The sequence below is a fragment of the Equus quagga genome, chromosome 5 (assembly GCF_021613505.1).
Source record: "Equus quagga isolate Etosha38 chromosome 5, UCLA_HA_Equagga_1.0, whole genome shotgun sequence".
Classification (NCBI taxonomy): domain Eukaryota; kingdom Metazoa; phylum Chordata; class Mammalia; order Perissodactyla; family Equidae; genus Equus; species Equus quagga.
The window spans coordinates 111,709,972-111,729,772 of NC_060271.1; the positions used below are offsets into that span (position 1 = coordinate 111,709,972).

The window sequence follows — 19,801 nt, forward strand, 5'->3', positions numbered from 1 at the left end:
TTTTTATTTTGTTATGTCAAATAAGAAGCTGACTACTGTCATAACAATTACTTAGATTAATTCTAATGAAATATTTTCATTAGAATTCTGCTGTTTCTGGGGTTGTAAGACCCAAAGAAACTATAGGGACAAAGGGCAAACATTTGCCAGTGAGGATAAGACTTTAATGTCAACACCTACCTTTTTTTTTTGAAGTTGGTAGATAATTATATTAGGAAAATTTAATGAGTTATTTTCACAATAGCTTCCTATATATTTATTTTGGCAGAGTCAAAGTGACTGTGGAAATTTTGATTAATATACCAAATAGTGAAGGTGTTCTTAAAATGTAAATTCATAAATTTTTATCAGAAAAGGTACTGCTTTTTCTTTCCTCTCATGGCATTAAAAACAAGCAAAGTAGCAAACAAACCTTTATGTATATATTTCTCCCAGAACACAGCATAGTTAAGGCGAAGGTAAAAGACCCCTCTCACACTAGATTCTGGCTAATTCTCAGATTATTTGGGCTATTTCTCATATTATTCTGTCTTTGACAGAACTCAGCTTGGACTCTAAGTTAGTGTTAATAGCTGATGACAAATTCAAGCCTAGAATAACTGTCCAGGAAAAAAGTGAAATGCTGATTCCTGTGCAGTTTATGAAGCGGTTTTAAATCATTTCCTTGTGTGTGAAACTGGATAAAATCTGCCACATCTCTCATCTCATCTAGCTTTTCAGTGTGCAGAGGATAGAAATGTGCTTTGCCCACTCTAATGGAATGGACCACCACCAGTTCAGGCTCTTCAGGGGGTGCTCCAAGCTCTTATACATGGAATCACTTGGGAAAACTAAGAGTAGGTTATCATAAATTATTGTTAAATCGATCATGAACCCTGTAAAAAAGCTTATGAACTTTCCTCCAAGACTTGTGAATAAGCTGACACCCTATGACTATTAACAATTCTGCTCATTTGTTTTCTTCAGTTGGCCTAAAAATGCAGCTGGTGTTTAGAAATATAAATCAAGTCAGCAACACAACTAGAGTTTTGCCAATCAAGTTTACAGTTTCTGTTAAAAGAAGGCTCAATAATTGTTTATTCTTGTGTTCAAAGTTGTAGGTATATCATGGTATTTATTACAAAATGGAAGACTATGCAGTAGGACATCAATGAAAACTGCTACATTCATAGGTAATCAGAAACCACAGGCTTCTGAGTCGAAACCTGTATATATGTATGTATGTATGTGTGTGTGTGTATATAATATACATATATATATATATATAAACAGTGTCTATTTTCTACAATGTTTGTTACACTCACAGCACAGAAACTAAGAAATAAAATTATCTTTGCTTTTGTCTTCTTTGGAACGAAACTCACAGGTTATTACATAAGGGAAACAATCAATAATACCATTGTATTATTCAAGTTTTATATTGGTTGTTACAAGTTTTGCTCTTATTTTCTGTCTAAGCAGTTTGAAAGTTCAATGTTGACACAGCTGAAATTGAGGGTTAGGCAGGCCCTCATCCGTGTTTGGAAAGAGATGCAAATTCTTTTTAAAAAGCTGGTCCACAAAGGTCATTCTGTGAAAAACTACAATTGCCCTATCTTCTAACCTTTAAAAACTTCCTAGAGCATTTTTCCACTGGAGGAACATTCTGACCAGTAAATACATGTAATGTGATTTCTTTAAAGAACCTCTGTATGAGTTTAGGTCACTGCTGCCAGGGGAGAAATGTTTCTATCACAAAATAATTTGAAAAGATCAAATCAATAGTTATAGAAAGCGTCAAGCATTAAAAAGAGTGAAGTTCATTTTTCTTAAAGATTTTATGAATAAGATTAGCTATTTTACATATCTATGCCATGGACTTCTAAGAAATATATTACTTCTCCTTCAATATTTTCAGATTTGATTTTTTCAATTTGTATTTAGAGGTTGGCTTAACCTCTCTGTATAACCAGCAATCTGTGTATTTTAATCCTACGGGTATGGCTGGCAATAAGAAGTCAGTTTGGGGACCTTTTTATATGTGTGCCGTTTTTTTTTTCAGAGGAAGATTCGCCCTGAGCTAACATTTATTGCCAATCTTCCTCCATTTAGCATGTGGGTTGCTGCCACAGCATGGCTGATGAGTGGTGTAGGTCCACCCCCAGGAACCAAATCTGCAAACCCTGGTCACCGAAGTGGAACAGGCCAAACCATTATGCCATGGGGCTGGCCTGCATGTGAGTTTTTTTTTTTTTTTTTTTTTGAGGAAGATTAGCCCTGAGCTAACATCTGCTGCCAATCCTCCTCTTTCTGCTGAGGAAGGCTGGCCCTGAGCTAACATCCATGCCCATCTTCCTCTACTTTTTATGCGGGATGCCTACCACAGCATGGCTTGCCAAGCGGTGCCATGTCCGCACCCAGGATCCGAACCAGCAAACCCCAGGCCGCCGAAGCAGAACGTGTGCACTGAACTGCAGAGCCACCAGGCCAGCCCAATGTGAGCTTTTTGAAGGAACTTTTACAGAGGCCTTTACATGTGATCCACAGAGTAACTCCACATGATAGACAGTGCAGGTTATAAAGCATCCTCACTTTCTGAAAGAGAATATTTAGGTTGGGTCCCATGTCCCATACCTAGGGCTTTCCCCAAACCTCTTCTATGGGGCTCAGCTTCTTAGCACCTCGACTAGCCTGAGTTTGTTTCGCTTTGCTTTTTTTCAGTTATGTCTTTTTTCTGTTTGAGACAAATGGGGAGGGGGCAGCAGATAACCCCTGCTGGTGTAGAGTTCAGCTGTAAGGCCACGTACAGTGCGATGGTGTTCCCTTGCTCTGAATAGGAAGGGGTAGGTTTGAGCTGTAGGTGCCGCTTGGGAAGAGCCCTTTCTAGAAGCTCCTTCTCTCTTTGTTCGTCAGAAAGAAGATGGTGTGGGTGTTCATTTATATGACTGTTTTCTTCTGTAGTCTTTCCTTGAATATGTCTAATCTCAGGTTGGCTGCTGGGGTTAGGAAATCTAGAACATTTCTTGGGTTAAAGAGGATACAAAAATTCTAAATGGGCCTTTGTCTTTGCCTTCACTTTCTATTTGCAATGTGTTCTGAAGGCCTTTAGGAGCTAATCCTCTCCATACCCTCCTGGGACATTCAGGATTGTGACAACGATCAAAGAGCAACGTCACAAATACGTGTCAGTAAACAATGGCCCCAAATGAAACACCTGCCACAGTCCTGGAAAAGTCTTGAAAAATTTTATCAGTTTATAAAACTCTGTGACTGTGATAATGTTTAGTAAATTACTTTCAACAGAATTAGTGAGGAAACTTATTCTTTTTTATTTTAAACATCTCCGCAGGCACTAACGTTTTCCGTTTTCTTTTTTTTCTTTAAGATTGGCCCTGAGCTAACATCTGTTCCCAATCTTTTTCTTTTTCTTCTTCTTCTCCCCAAAGCCCCCCAGTACATAGTTGCGTATTCTAGTTGTAGGTCCTTCTGGCTGTGCTCTGTGGGGTGCTGCCTCAGCATGGCATGATGAGTGGTGCTAGGTCTGGGCCCAGGATCGGAACCGGTTAAACCCTGGGCTGCCCAAGGGGAGCACACAGACTTAACCACTCGACCATGGGGCCAGCCCCCTAGGCACTAACGTTTTATACTAGCTCATGTTTTTATGAGTAATTTTAGTGTAATATTCCAAGGAGGAGTAAAAGAGAACTTGGAAACTCATATATTTCTTTTCCTGGAAAATGAGAAGATTTTGTATGTTTTAAGCAGAATTTAGGAGAAAGCCACTGCTCAGTTTCAGAAAACAAGCATCAACAATAGGAATGGACTGGTACAAAGAGATGCAAATAAAAATGAAAATTGTAGAAAGGTGGTAACTTCAGATGATAAAAGATGTGAAAGAAGTCAAAAGGAAGGTTAGATAGCAAAGTACAAGAGAAAAATTACTTTGAAAGATTCCTCTACACAGTTCCTGTCCTTAAAGAGGTCAATCAGGTGAGGAGCCAGGCCCTGACAGTGCTGGGAGAGCACCAAAGGCACAGTGCAGAAGTTGGGGGCTGGGGAGGGGGGGAAATGGACAAGCTATCATGGAAGGCTGCCTGGAGGAGTTGACATTTGAACCAAGCTCTTGAAAAATAAATGTAAAAAATATTGGCCAGCAAATAAGGTGTGACAGTGGTGAGAGGGAGAAAAAGCACAACTGTATTTAGGTCTGTGTGTGTACAGCAGGGCGAGGGTGAGGTGGTCTGCAAAAGGAGTCACAGAACTGACTTTGAGAGCCTGAGGATGGGGCAGAGATGCACTAACATGTGAACAAGTGATAGCTGTGTTTCCGACTTAGGTGCTGGGGTAGAGGACAATGCCGGCCTCTGTTGGAAGAGAGTCGCCTCAGGGCCTCACACTTAAAAGGCAGGCAGTAAATGCTTGCCAGGTTGCATGAAGGGTTTTCTGGTTTTGTTTTTTCTGGTGAAGGAGTTAGAAGAGAATGGGAGAAGTGAGCCTGGGATAGGAATAGGCTGGGGAGAGGGTGAGGAGAAGAGAAAGCCTGTGATTTATGGAGATATTATTAGAAACTGGAAAGTCTGCAGAAGAAAAGCGGGCAGATAGAGGTGAAAGAAGAGACTCCAGAACACAGTGCTGCAGAGAAAGCAAAACGGGAGGGACACCCTGAGGCAAGTGGGGAGAGGCAGCACACAGAGACGAGAGAGAGGGGACATCACAGCAACACAAGCCCCATCACAACACTGACACGTGGGCGTCGCCAGGGCCTGTGAAGATGACCGCGAGAACAAAGCCAAATCTGAAGCGACATGTAAAATGTCTGGAAACATTTAAAAGGAAATGTAGAAACCGCTCTTCTTCAGGCCTTATTTATAGCAAATTCTAGGATCCAAAATGCATTTCTAATGCAACAGTGTGGGTGTCTCTTGTGGTATTAGGATAAAATGGTTTATATAGAGAGAGTGAATCTGTCACTTTGATTGACTGGCATGTCAGTTCATTCAAATATCGAACTCTCTTTATTAAAAACTTAGATATTATTTTAGATACCACATATAGCAAGCAGAAAATTTCATAAGAATAAAAGTATGGTTTGGTAATTAGTAAACTCTTCTCACTATTGTCTTTGAACATAAGAAATCTGACCCCTTTTTTCTTTTTTTTTTTAAACAAATGAGCATATTGTCCTCAGCCCTACCTACAGTTATGGTATAGATCCATTACAAACACACAATAAGACCTCAGAAGTCTTATGGCATTTTCCAATGTTTGCATTCTAAATACTGTGGTCTCGCTGTCTTAAACTTTTTTCCTACCAAAGGTCTTTTTTTCCAATCAGAAATTATTTTTTAAAAATTCTTTCAATGTTAATTTATTTTACAGGTTAACCAAACACATTTTTAAAAAGCCCTACTCTGCCAAATATAACATTTGAATAATATTACGTGTGGTTTCTTGCTTTAAAAAAATATGTACACACACAAAACCTGTAGTGGACCTGTCTAGGAAGAAAGAACAAGAATGCTGTTTGAGCTCAAGTGTCAGAACCATAAGCACAATTTGCACATGCCCCAGGACAGCAGGGAAATACTTTCTTTTGCTCCACAATTTACCCAAAGCACATAGAGGAACTATCCCTCTGACACAGAAGTGTGAATAGATAATTCCTCATTTAAGTGTGGTTCCATTATATCTTTAATAAAATGAATAATTATTTTTATTCTACAGAACTAGCTGGGAGTGAGATGGTGAAGAATAGAAGGGACATATTCTTGAACATGGAGAGGTAATTTTATTCAAGAGTTCGAGTGTCTGTCATAGGTGAGGCACGGTGCTAAGCAGTGAGCTAGGTTACAGAGGATGCAAAGAGACTAAGACAGAGTGTAAAGGGTCTTCGTGCTCTGCTGATGGATTTGGACTTCATGCTGTAGGCAGTAGTAGGCACTTACATTTTGAAAACAGACTGGCAGCAATGGGGAACAGGAATTGATGGGAGATGCAGGGAGAAGTCAGGAGGCTACAGCCGTGGGTCCAGGTAAGAGATGCTGAAGGACTGGCCCAGAGCAGCGGTAACAGAGGAGTGGGGGTAGATGTGGATTCAGATTACTGTTGAGGCAGAATTGGCAGGATGTTATGATGGCTTGGATGGATGAGGAGAAAAATTAAAGTATGACTTTAAGATTTCCAGCACTGATGTTTGGCAATGAATGAACACAGGGAGAGTCACAGGTTGGAGAGGGTTTGGGATAATTTCAGGCAGAGATGCTTACAAGACACCCTGGGGGAAAGGTCCAATAACAGGCAGCTGGAAACAGGAGTGTGGCACTCAGGAGAGAGGTGAAGGCAGAAGGTACTTACTTATTTGGCAGTCCACACCATAGAAGTAATAGCTGACTCAGAGATGAGGATAAAATATCCCAGGACAAGAAATACTGAGTAAAAAGAGGGCTAAACATTATTATTCAAGGAATGGACAAGAGAAAAAGAGTCTGAGAATGAGAGAGAAAAAGACCAGGGTGAGAGGTAGGAAGATATGGAAAGAGTAATGTCCCAGGATCAATCAAGGGGAAGAGAAGGGGGAGGGAAGATGAGAGGCCACTGTCAAATGTTTCAGAAGACGGAGTCTGTGAGGAGACTAACGGCTTTAGCATACAGACACTCACTTATGACCCATGAGAAAGAACTTTCGATGAGATGAAGTCTGAGGGCCTGATCTCAGTAGGTTGAGGATCAAATGTGAGATAGTTCTGTTGAGGGAGGGGGAGTATGGATGTCCCTTCAAAGAATCTGGAGGTCAACAGGGTGACAGATTACCTCTGGATAGTGACAGATTACCTCTGGATGGTGACCCTGCAGGGGACTGTCTTTTTTCATATATTTTTGTATTTGCCAATTTTCTAAGAAACATATTCATTATTTTAATAATGAGAACAAAACAAACTAAGTGAAATTTAAGTGAGTGAAAAGGAAGCCAATTTTTAGAAGAATGTGGTGCCAAGGGTCCTCAGCTTTGAGAAATAGAATGGTGAGTGGAACAATCTCTGAGTTAGGTTCCTGTGCCAATTCTGCCAAGGATTAGCTATATAACCCTAAGAATAACATTTACAACTTCTCTGGGCCTCAGCTATCTTACCTGTAAATAAAGGAGCTGAGCTGGAAAATCATGAAGGTGGTTTCTAGATGTGGAAGTTTAGGATCTAGCTTGTGTTGTGAGAATAAGCTCTCAAATATATCAGAAAAAAACCGATACTTAAGAAAATCCTATAATGAATTAATGTAAAGAACAATTACTTTATAATGCAAATAATCACTCCAGTTTGTATGTTTTATAATTTCTGGTCTTGTTTCTGTGCTTTTCTTAGAGTGAGGAATACCTGCATGAATTATATGGTACCTTTTTGTGTTCTGTTCATTGTACCTTCTATTTTAAAAATGAAATTCAGGCCAAATCGGTGGCACGGTGGTTAAGTTTGCAGGCTCTGCTTCGGTGACCCAGGATTCGTGAGTTCAGATCCCAGGCATGGACCTATGCCCCACTCATCAAGCCATGCCATGGTGGCGTCGCACATACAAGATGGAGGAAGACTGGCACAGATGTTAGCTCAGGGCGAATCTTCCTCAAGCAAAATGAGGAAGATTCGCAACAGATGTTAGCTCAGGGCCAATCTTCCTTATCAAGAGAAAAACATAATAAAATAAAATAAAAGGAAATTTAGTTCCTAACCCAGAGTCTCCTCTGTGCACCAACCAAGACAGAGAATAGAATTTTGTGGGTGAAGCTTGAAGGCTGCAGTTGCCAAGACTAAATATTTACCGCTTCCTTTAGAGTGTTCAAGGACAAAGTTTTTATTGAGCAATTATCACAGGCACCGAGGAAATAAAAGCATTGGGCTATATTTCATATCCATACTCTCTTACATGTGATGAGTGGTCTGGTTTGGACATTTTTTAGTTATTTCTGTTTCGAGTGCTTTTAGGCAATGTACAGCAATGTAAATTAGTGGCCAAAGGCCCAGGCAGTGAAAAACATTAGACCAAACCTAAAAAAAAGTTATGTGGGAGCCAAGAAGTAGTTTAGAAATAAAAATCCTAGGATATTAAAGTTCAAAAGTACCTTAAAGGCCACCTGGGACAATTATCTTGCTGCAAGTGGGTGCCCTTCTGCCAGAAGGTATCCCACTTGTTCTTGGAGACTTCTGGGAAAACATCCACAATTCCAAGAGACCGTTATTTGCTGACTAGCTCTAGTTAAGCTATTGGAAAGTTCTTTTGCAAACTGATCTGAAATCTACCTTCCTGACATCCACCCCTTAGCCCCAGTTCTGTCCTCCACATGACACTACTTCAGATCAGTACGCTACTGCTCATTGCTGGAATGTCTGTTGTCCTGGGGAATTTTACAGCCGAGCAAAAATGTTACAGCCTATTCTGCAAATTTATCTTTCCTTTCCTAATTACTTTTCCAGAAAGATGAGCTCTGAGCTGTTAGTCTATCATGTATATAATGAAATTAATTTGAATCTCTCTTAAAAACTTTAACCTAAATTTGGTATAATACGTTTTGTTCTGTGTAACAGCAGATCCTTTGACTGGAGTACGATACAAACTCTGAACTAGCCACCACTTAACCAAATTGTTGAATTAACCGATGCTCTCTCGCCCTCTGAAGAACATCCTGGCTAATGCCCCAAGCAGGCAGAATGCTCACAGCTAGCAGGCTGTTCTTGGAGGGGTCCACACACTTCTGTTCTTACCTGTTGAACAGTATGCCAACCAAGACTCAGCTATATTTATTCTCTAACATTCTGTGCCAGTGTATTATCGTAATTACATAATTAAATAGTATATAGATAAAATATGAATGTAAATAGAAGAATTGTTTCTAGAACAAGTTAAAGCTTTAGAGAAACTAAAGTTGATTCAGTAAAAAGAATGCTATCAAATTAGGTGTGGCTAAGACAATTGTAGAAAATTGAGAAAAACTGTAAAAATTTACAGGGATTCTGCACTCACTTACTTTGCAAAGGCTTTTAAATTCTCACTCCCTTTAAAGTGGGCAGTGTAGATAATGCATAATAGATAACGGTTTATGCTAGATAAGCCATGCAGAACTCTAAGAGTGGGCTTCTACTCAAAGACAGACTTTGTCCCTTCTTCAAAGATTGGTGAATAAACGTACATTTACATTCTTTTCTTTCCTAAAGATTGGCACCTGAGCTAACATCTGTTGCCAATCTTTATTTTTTTTTACTTATTTTTTTATTTTTCTTCTTCTCCCCAAAGTCCCCCAGTACATTGTTGCATATTCTAGTTGTAGGCCCTTCTAGTTGTGCTCTGTGGGATGCCGCCTCAGTATGGCTTGATAAACAGTGCTAAGTGTGCACCCAGGATCCAAACTGGCGAAACCCTGGGCTGCCGAAGTGGAGCACACAATCTTAAGTACTCAGCCATGGGGCTGGCTCCCCTTTTCTTTCCTTTTTTTTTGAGCGGCGTTTTTTTTTTTTTTTTTTGCTTGAGGAAGACTGTCACTGAGCTAACATCTGTGCAATCTTCCTCTATTTTGCATGTGGGATGCTGCTACAGCATGGCTTGATGAGCAGTGTGTAGCTCCATGCCTCGGATCCGAACCTGTGAACCCTGGGCCGCCAAAGCAGAGTGCATGAACTTAACTATTATGCTACCGGGCCAGCCCCTTACATTTACAGTCTTTAAGTTAAAATTTAAATAAGTAAAAGATGTATTATATTTTTTATGATTTCTAGCTTTAATTACCTTTTTTAAACAATTGATCAATTATTGGCTCTGATGTAGTCAGGGAGAAGGCTCCTGCTGAAATTTATAGTTGACCTGTCTCTCAGGACACTGATAGAGGATTACTAAGATGAAGACATCATCATAGATGATGTTCAGACTCCATATAATCAAAGTGTGCCAAGAACTATACTAATTGAGATATGGTAGAAGTCAGAGTTACCAGGAACTATAAAAAAATAAAAATTAGTAAAAAAACAGTTACTGTGTAGGCAGATTATATGGACATGGGCCAATAAAACAAGTGGGTATGTAGAGTATTTAGCAGAAGCCAGAGAACTATGGAGAAAATATGCAAGCAACCCAGAAATTAAAGGATTAGATATAATGTTAAAAGGAAGGAGAAACTATGTACTCACTGGTAGACAAGCTTTATGAAGCTGTGTATTCAAAATGACGTTCTTTGAAAAAGCAAAAGGAGAACTCTAACTGGAAGAACTTTCCAGAAAGAGAGTGAATGAGAGAGCAAGCAGATGAAGGGAAATAAAAGGCAAAGCAGGTATTTGGGACTTGGTTACAGAGAAACTTAAGAAATAGGAGATGAACAAAGCTTACAAAAAGAGTCACTGAAAAGTTTTAAGAAGTAGTTTACAGTGAGATAGTCCAGTTCACCAAAAATGGTTCAGATGGTCTCATGATTCTGTTAAGGCATTATTAATCTCTAAAAAAAGAATTGGGCAAACTTTAGGATCCCAGACATGTACCCCAATTGAAGCTACGTGAAATCAATGAACCAATTCTTGATGTTACTAAACATTCTAACAAAAATATATCTGTAGTTAAAAGGTCCACTATTTTAGGAGGGATCATAAAGGATGAGAAATAGATATCCCTTATGTGCTTGGATTATAGCTTGCTATTTTAACACTTCATATAGTACTTTGCCACCAACAAATGGCGTTTACATACATGATTTTTAAAAAAAATTCATAAAACTCTGAGGTAGATATAATCTTTCCAATTTAGAGGTGAGAAAATCAAACCCATGGATGTTGAATGATATGCCCAAGCTTACACAGCTGGAAAGTGGTTAGCAGACCAAAACTTGGCCCTTACAATTTTTTTTTTAAAGATCTTATTTTTTTCCTTTTTCTCCCCAAAGCCCCCCGGTATATAGTTGTATATTCTTAGTTGTGGGTCCTTCTAGTTGTGGCATGTTGGATGCCGCCTCAGCGTGGCTTGATGAGCAGTGCCATGTCTGTGCCCAGGATCCGAACCAACGAAACACTGGGCTGCCTGCAGCGGAGCGCATGGACTTAACCACTCGGCCACAGGGCCGGCCCTGGTCCTTCCAATTTTAAGTATTACAAAAAGTTTGGAAAATAAAGGAAAAAACTAAAATTTCCATTAATTCCAATAATTATCTTTTATGTATTCTCAGCTTCCCTCCCTCCACAGATTGTGGTCATTGGAATATCTTGTTTTTTAACTTAATATTATCATATGCATTTATCATGAGTACCTAATCTTTATATAGATCACTTAATGACTATACAATATTATTATATGCGAATTATTTCAGTTGAAATAATGCTATGGGTGAGTTGCTACTCTATAGAACCAAGACAAATAAAAAAATGACAGTTACTTAACCAGTCCTGTTATTTTTTGGTTTTGATTTTTTGTTTTTGCTATTATTTTGCTATTATCTGTAGAACTAAGATGCAGTCTTTTCTCCGCAGTTCACGTGTTGCAGTGGAAGTCACTTGAATGAAAAGCAACCCCTCCCTCCAGAAATATTCCATTTCCTCCTCTTCACAATATTTTTGAATTACTGTCTGTATATTTAATTCTGCACCCTCACCCTTCTCTATTCAATAATTGATAAGAAAAATGTGTGTGAATGAAAATATTTCCATATTTTATTCCCTATTACTTGTAAAGATAGTTATTTTACACAGAATGAGTGTACCTTACTGAGCAATAGTGAAAGCTATCTTAGAAGCATGGATAAAATCAATCGAGATTGAGTGAGAAAGTAAAATAGACGATGTTTCATTTTATTTGGCTCTTAAAGGACCACTTAGTCTTTTGCTTTCCTTAAAATGCAACCACGCTATATGGCACAAACTAAAAGAGTGACCTGGAAGTTGATTAATTTATCTGGAAAAGCATCAGCTCTCCATTTCAATTCATGCCATGATGACACAACCTAAATCAAATTTTAAATGAATGCAAACACAGCCACTCTCTAGGCTAAATTCTGGAAAAACACCTTAAGAATTCCAAGTGGTAGTCTTTGTAGATCCTGAGAGGCCTATATGTTGCTTTTAATTTAGAGAAGTGTCAAGATATGTTTCTCCGAGGGCCAAGAAAGAAGGATTATGCAACGGAATGAGATGATGCCATATTAAACCCAGAGCACTGATTGCTCAGTTTTAAGCAATTCCAAGCAAATGCTGTCATCATTTTGGATCCTTTACCCTACTCATGGCATCTCTGGGTTGGAAAGTACATTAGAGGCCATCCAGCCCAAACAGTCATCACCCACATCCCAATTCTACTGATAAGGCAGGCTTGGAAAAAGCATGGAAGCTTCCAGAGACAGCAGTGTGCCAGAACATTTGGTTATTTCTTACCTCACTCCCACAGTGTTTGGGCCAAACCTGTGTAGGCACAGGTCCTGAGAGGAGCCCTCCTCCCCTACGCAGTGCCACTGTGACTTACCTCCCGAGGCCCGAGAGCGGCACTGCCCGGTCATGGGGCTGTACTCCTGGTTTTCGTCAGCGCACACACACAGGAAGGACCCTTCTACATTTTCACAGAAGGCTTCACCACACACACCACTGAGCAGTTCACATTCGTTCACATCTGGAAAAGGGAGCACAGATCAAGTCAGACGTGTGCCTCACTCCTGACAGCTCTTTATTTTACCAGCTGTGCCAAGGCTAGTAGGGTCTGTTGGAAGTGAGGCGATCCCCAGTGAACCATCAAACCCCTTCTGCTGTCTTGGGGAAGGGGCTCCTAAAGGCACGGCTGTACAATTTGATTTGTATGAAAGGACCACGGAAATGCAAAGTTAAGGTTCCAAATTCCAACTCTGGCTTTAAGGAACACCCCAGAATTGTATTGGAGGCATCGTATGTATGCTTCAACCATTTATTTTTGTCTTCCCTGACTGTTTGACCTAATGAGTTCTTAAGCCCATACTCTATTTTCAGTTCTTAATTCAAGGAAAATTAGCAGCACTGGTAATTCAGAAACCACAGAATTCTTTAAATTTATTTAAAAAATTGTTTTACATCAACTCAAATGTCTGAAAACATACTTCTCTAGCAGCCAAAACATCCATAATTTAATGACCAGAATTCAGGTTGCACATCCCTTTGAGAAATGGAGGAAAGCCCCCTATAAATATTCACTGGGCTATTAACCATTTACGTGAAACAAACTGGCCCAATCACTTCTCACTGATTTCACTATGCCTTTAAACATTCTCTTGATGTTCCACAGTGTAATTTCTTTTTGCTAAATATTTTTCTCGTGTACTTAAATATATTTAATTAAAACACAATCAAGGAAATTACTGATGAGTATGTTTTAGTCAACATTATGCAAGTACATAGCCCTAAAGAAAGGCTAATTTTATGTTTGACCTTGGCCCACACTACCTTCTGCCTTTTCTCCTCCTAAGAAATTTTATTAACGAGTGCCCAGTTCAGCAAAGTACCTGACTTGACATCTGAAATGCTCATGCATTTTATGCATTAAACATGTACAAACATCAGTTTCATGAGCACATTCTGAGATGGTCTATTTGAAGTTAGAAATTGGAGCAATTATCCAACTCATTTAGGAAAAAAATCCTATTTTCACCTGCTAGCCCCAGTTAATTGCACAAAAAGTTTATGCATCTTGACTTATTTGAATAATTACCTCAGTTTTCCATTTCACTTTGTATATAAACAGATATAAACCCAATGGGCTGGGTTTCGCTTATGAAAAGATATTGTAACACAAGGTAAAGCAGAGAGTTGGTATATTTAATCAACCTAGACAGTCATAATTTAGCCCAGAAAAATTGACTTTAGAAATTTGCCAGTTCACATTTATCAATTTTAGGTAAATGTCAAATGGAACTTTCTACTTTCCAACTTGTATTATTTACATGGCTATTGAAATCTCTCCACCAGATTGCATTTATTCAATCAAAAAATATATTCTAGTTGACTTCTACGGGCCAGGCACTGGGGAAACAATGACGAGTCAGGCAGACTCAACTCCTGCCTTCATGGAGCTTAGAGTCAAGTCAGGGAAATTAATCAGATAATCTTACAGGCTGTGATAAGTGCTAGGAATGAAAAGTACAGAGCATGAAAGCACAGAACGGTGGACCCTAAGTGCAGAGGGGTTAGGGAGACAATGGGGGGGGGGGGAGTCAAGCTCTATCTGAAGAATGAGTAGGTGATAAGAAGTGGCAGAGGTGGTAGAGGCGGGGACGGACAGCCAGGGTCCAAGTAGAGGAAACACCATGGCCAAAATTTGGTCTCAGGGCTAATTTATCACTTAAATTCTACAGAACACTCAGTGTAGTGAGTGCATATAATAGATACTTAGTTACTAGTTTTGGAAGATTGACTAAACAGACAAATACAAGGACACCTGTTGAGTTCACTAAAATGATGATAAACCTTACTTCTCTATGGGTGATGTTTCGTGGGCTGAAATGAATGTTAAGATGGGTGTGGTGTGCTCATCCAGCTAGTGAAAAATGGACATTAGCCAGGGGCTCAGGAGCTATGTGGAGTCAGTGGTTTGACATCTCATACCTGAAGAGTTAACAGTTGAACAAAATTTACTGAGCCCCTCCAAACCGGCCAAACATTCCAGCCAGGGAAGAGAGAAAGTTCTCCCACCAAATGGAACTTGTTGTTTTAGAGAAGGAGGCTGCAGGCAGTATACACATAATTAAGTCACTTCCAAAAAGGCTGTAAATACTATAATAGAACTCGTTCAAGGTGGTATTCTGAGGGGTCTCAACTCAGCCTGAGAGTGAGAGATAGAGCAGAGACAGCATCTGGGGGGAGATGACATCTGACATCCAACTTTGGGAATGAGTGAGAGGAATCCAGGCTCAGACAAGGGGAGGTCGGGAGGATACTCCCAGCAGAAGGAGCAAACAGCAGCCCAATAATTGCACATGACACGGGCAACCACAAGCAGTTTTGCTGGAACATAAAGGTGAGGAAGGAAGTGGTGAGGCTGAAAAGATACGTGGGGGTCAGATCATATGACCTGTTTAGTCAAAATATTTAGTGAATGTCAGACAACTTCTGCTGTTTGCATTTTAGTGCAAAGGAAACTAAAGCAGGAGTTGAAAGTAGTGATTAACAATGGTGTTAGCTTTAAAGTGGTTACGATTCAAGTGATTTTTATCATTAAAACTCCAAATAGATTTTGTTTTCCCAATTTAATCTGGATGGGAAATGAATTCGTGCTTTCACCACAAAGTTTCAAACCAAAAAGTGACCAACCCCTCAAATGCCATCTTCTATGAAATGAAGAGAGCTATTTTTCTTAAGTAAGAAGAAAAAGTCTTGTTATCTGCGCAGTTTGGAATTTAATAACCTTTCTTCTCTTTCCCATTTAATTGCTCTAATTGTAAATATGTTTCATAATGAATTGGATTTCAAGAAATCACAGCTGAACAGAAAATGAAATATGAAATTTCTTCTTCTATATGAGCACATGCTGGACCATATTCGAGGACATCTGATGGTATTCAAGATTTTCCTTCCAGCTCCATCAATCACAGAATAGACTGAAGAAACACCGTCACACAATCCAAAGCATCAAGTTACGGGTGTCATTCCTGGAAATGGAAACTCTTGCCAACCGTTTTCCTCAAATGCACTGCCTAAGGAGGTGCATTTTGAAGACAGACAAACTACACCACACACCAGACTATTTCCTGTGCAGAAGGGACAGAAGAGTTCCACATACTCAGCTAAGAGTTTGAACAGATGTTCTTTTTAATACACATTTAAATTCAAAGTTACACTTCTATATTTCTTAATGTCCCTAACCATTTCAGAAGCCCTAGGACCTTTTTCCACATCCCCAATTGTCTGACAAAATCAAATTATGATGAAATTCTGCCCAAATTATCGTGCTTACAATTTCTCCTATTGTTGATAATTTTGATTTCTTTTCAATAGGGAGATGGGAAACATGTTGGGGGAAAAAAATCTAAAAACTCACCCACACACCCTTGCCCATCCTGTGGGGCCTGAAAGCCCTGATAACAGAGGCAGCGGAAGGAGCCAGCCGTATTGTCACAAAACCCGTGACTGTCACAAATAGTGTTGTTTACACATTCATCAATATCTGCAAAAAAGACATTTAACATCAGACATAAAACACAGACTGACAAACACCAGCTATGAATGGATAGACAGAGGCGCTCAACACATCCCCATTAGTATGAGATGATCATGTTTACACAGAAGGAACTTTTAAAACATTTTATGTATAAATAAAATGTTTTGATGAAAACATCTTAATAGACAAAATGTTGGGTCCTATGAGAAAACATTTACTTTTCCTCAGGAAATGTTTGCAAACTGAAGCAACTACTGCAATTGCCATGGTCAGTATTTTCTGAATGTTCTCAACTCTCTTCCCACAGAGGAAATACGTGAAAGTATTGTCACCTTTTTCGATTGAGGTAAATGCTAATAGTTCTACTTGCAGAGTTGGGGGCTGAAAGCAGCACTGGCCTGGCTGGGCAATGGTTTACTCAACCCTATGGATAACCCTGATCAAGTCTAAACAGCATTCCCACGAAGGCGGGGGTAGGGGGAGGAGAATCTGATGAGTTCTCAGTGTAGCCAGCCAGTCCCAGTTATTCACAAGAAAAGATTTCCCGTCTCCAAGTTACAGCCCCTCAAGGTCCTAAATGTCAATGCTGCTCCAACTGGCCAACTTGTAAATTCATTTTGTTCTCTACAAACTTGATGATAGATAGTGGTCCTGTGCCTTTTTATCCTCCGTTCATAAAGATGTCCTCATAAAAGTGATGTCTCAATCGTAAAGTTACAAACGGACTTTTAGATACAGTTCTTCTTGATCCTTCCAGTTCCCGATTTTCCTCGCCATTCTTTCCTTCCCATTCCAGCCTGCTCTCCTCGTTTACTGCACACTTCATCTGATAGGCTCGCTGTCCTCTTAGTCTCTGGATTCACAGTGCCCAAATGCAGGTTTTGGGAGAAGCAATTAAGAAAATGCAATCACTGCATCCAAATACAAGTGAAGATTTTCCTTTTATGTTCAAATACAAAATAAGTGATAAAGAAAATGACAAGTTAAATAGCACTTGACTAATATAGTTTGGGGGAGTTAAGAGCATTGAGCTTTCCTCTTTCTAAACTTTTTTTTAACACCGAGTCAAGAAATTTTGTAGAAGAAAAAGAAGATGCATGCAATGCTATTCAGTAGCTGTCTCACTTCCCTTCTTAATTCTCTAACACTATCAAGCTTAAGTTCAGACACTGTCCCTCTTTTGAACTGTAAAATATGAGTGACTACAAATTTTCCTTAATTTTCTCAACTCAAAGAAAACTGTGTCCCTTCTCCTTTCAAGTCTGCACCCTTTCTCCCATCCCTACCTGTCTCTTCTCCCTCTAGTCCTACCTGTTCCTCCTTCTCCAGTATTTTCAATTCTTCCCCCCCACCCCTCCAGCTCCTTCCCTCACTGCCTTCAAAAATGTTAAAATCTCTTTGGAAATCTTTCACTTAACCACAACATCACCTATTGTGCTTTTCCATTCCTTCTATTGCTGCAAAATGTCTCAAAAGAACTGTCTACACTCGTTGCCTTTATTTCCTAATATACCTCACAGTAAAAAGGAAGTAATGGTAACAATATTAATAATGTTAACAATATTGGTATGTTCCTAGAATTCTACCCACATAAAGTGCTTGGGACACTGGCTGGTACGTAACGTAGGGAGCATACAATACATGCCCACTATTACTCTTCCTCCCCTTCCTCCTCCGCCATGACCTACAATCTGTCTTTTTATTCCATGAAACTCCTCTGAGAAAAGCCACCAATGGCCATTGTTAGTGCCACTGAGTGGATTCCAACTCCTAGCAACCCTGTGTACAGCAGAGCGGAACCCTGCCCGGTCTTTTTGTGCCCTCTTCTCTCCTTCTGGAGCTAGATCAGTCAGTGCTCTGCTGCTATTCATAGGGTTTTCATGGCCAATTATTTCAGAAGCAGGTGGCCAGGTCCTTCTTCCTAGTCTGTCTTACTCCGGAAGCTCTGCTGAAACCTGTCCACTATGAGTGACTCTGCTGATATCTGAAATACTTGTGGCATAGCTTCCAGCATCACAGCAACACGCAGCCGCCACAGAACCACCACCAACAGACCGGTGGTGTGGTTCCCTGACCGGGAAATGAATCCGGGCCATGCCGATGAGAGTGCTGAATCTTAACCACTAGGCCACCAACCAATGGCTGCCTTATCATTAAATTTGACAATCATTTTCCAGTCAGTCATCATCACCCTTGATTTCTAAGTTTAGTCAATACTCCCTCCTTCAACTCTCTTTTCATGACCCATGACAGAATATTATTCTTGTTCTGCCTTTAACCACTTTGGCTTGCCCTCACCCTTCCACAGCCCAAAGGTGGTGTCTGCCAGGGCTCAGGCCCTCTCTGGGATCTGCTGCATCCTCTCAGCTGTCCCCTCTCCACTTTCTCCAGACTCTCCTGACTTCAATTACCACGGGCCTCAGAATGAATCCCAACTCTTCAGAAGGAAGCCAGGATCCTCCTTATTCTTAATCATTTCCATTTGACCTTCTGCTATAATCTCAAATTTATCAAGTCTAAAACTGAATTCACTGTCTTTCTACCAAATCGCACTTCCACCTTAGTGAGAAATTATTACCTCTATCCTTCTTTTTTTTTGACTCAACTTGAACCAAAAACTCAATGAAATTATTTCACAACTAAAAAAATGAATCTCCCTTGCAGCATCTAACACAAAGAAGACAGTCAATAAATCTGTTCTGATGGATTTTCAATGTCAGCATAAGGCTGGAATTACGATTTATTTACTGACCACAACCTTGAGAGAAGCAACTGCATTGTGTCAGCAAATCACTTAACACAGGCCACTGCTAATTTTAGACTTCCTAAAATGGGCGTTTGTCTAAGAGATTACGGTGTTCATTGAACCACAGGATTTAAGGGCTGGAAAGAAACTCAGAAATGCTTCAATTACCACTTACATACTAATGACTTCCCAGTCTCTCTCAAAGGTTGACCTTTGTCCTTTAGAGCCATTTATCTAGTACCTATTGGACACGTTCATAATAAGTGAACGTACTCCCCTCACCTCCATTTCTCTTATGTTCCCTTCAGCAGAGAATCCAAACAGTCACCCAAGCCAAAAATCTTAGTGTCACCCTTCCCTCTCTCTCCTCTTTTCCAGCCCTCCCTTGTCAAACTCTCTTATCTATCTTTCCTGATACTCTTCATACTCCTATTTGGTTTCCTTATTTCCAGTCTTGCCTCTCTCCCTCTAATCCACTCTCTGCCAAACTGCAAACCTGTCCGTGTCAGTCCCTTGATCAGAATATTCAGTATCTCTTCTTGGCTAGAGGATAACAACCACTCTCCTTAGCAGAGCAAAGAGCACCCTTCATCATCTGGCTCCTAGCTACACGTCTGGCCAGAGTTGTTACCTGACCCCCTTCCCAATTTATACTCCAGGCCTATTAGTATACTAGAGTTATTTGAAAACCCTATGGTCTTTAATTTCTCCCTAACTTGGAGCACAACCCTCCCTTCACTAGAAATTCTCCCCACTCTCTGCTTTGCTCAGAAACTCCTCCTGGCCCATCAGGAGTCAGTCCAAGGGACATCTCCTGTGTGGCATCTCCTATGTGGCAGATTTCAGGGCCCCTCCTCTCTGCTCCCAAACCATTTTATACCATTGTTGTACCATCAAGCCTAGTTTTTCAGGTGAGGAACCTTTGACTGAACCTCACCAGCAATTTAT

The 19,801-nt window shown here is 40.1% G+C and overlaps 1 protein-coding gene across 10 annotated transcripts in view; it reads right to left on the reverse strand.

The window, feature by feature from the left end:
- LTBP1 (latent transforming growth factor beta binding protein 1) overlaps window positions 1-19,801 on the reverse strand; it is a 383,440-nt gene that overhangs the window by 32,070 nt on the left and 331,569 nt on the right. For 7 of the 10 annotated variants that reach the window (XM_046660948.1, XM_046660942.1, XM_046660940.1 and 4 more), the window contains 2 exons: window positions 15,988-16,113; window positions 12,454-12,597 (listed from right to left, as the gene is read on the reverse strand). In XM_046660948.1, the coding sequence (XP_046516904.1) occupies window positions 12,454-12,597; window positions 15,988-16,113 (270 nt within the window). The remainder of the gene's footprint in view (window positions 1-12,453; window positions 12,598-15,987; window positions 16,114-19,801) is intronic. The other 3 variants (XM_046660943.1, XM_046660944.1, XM_046660949.1) reach the window with 1 other exon arrangement.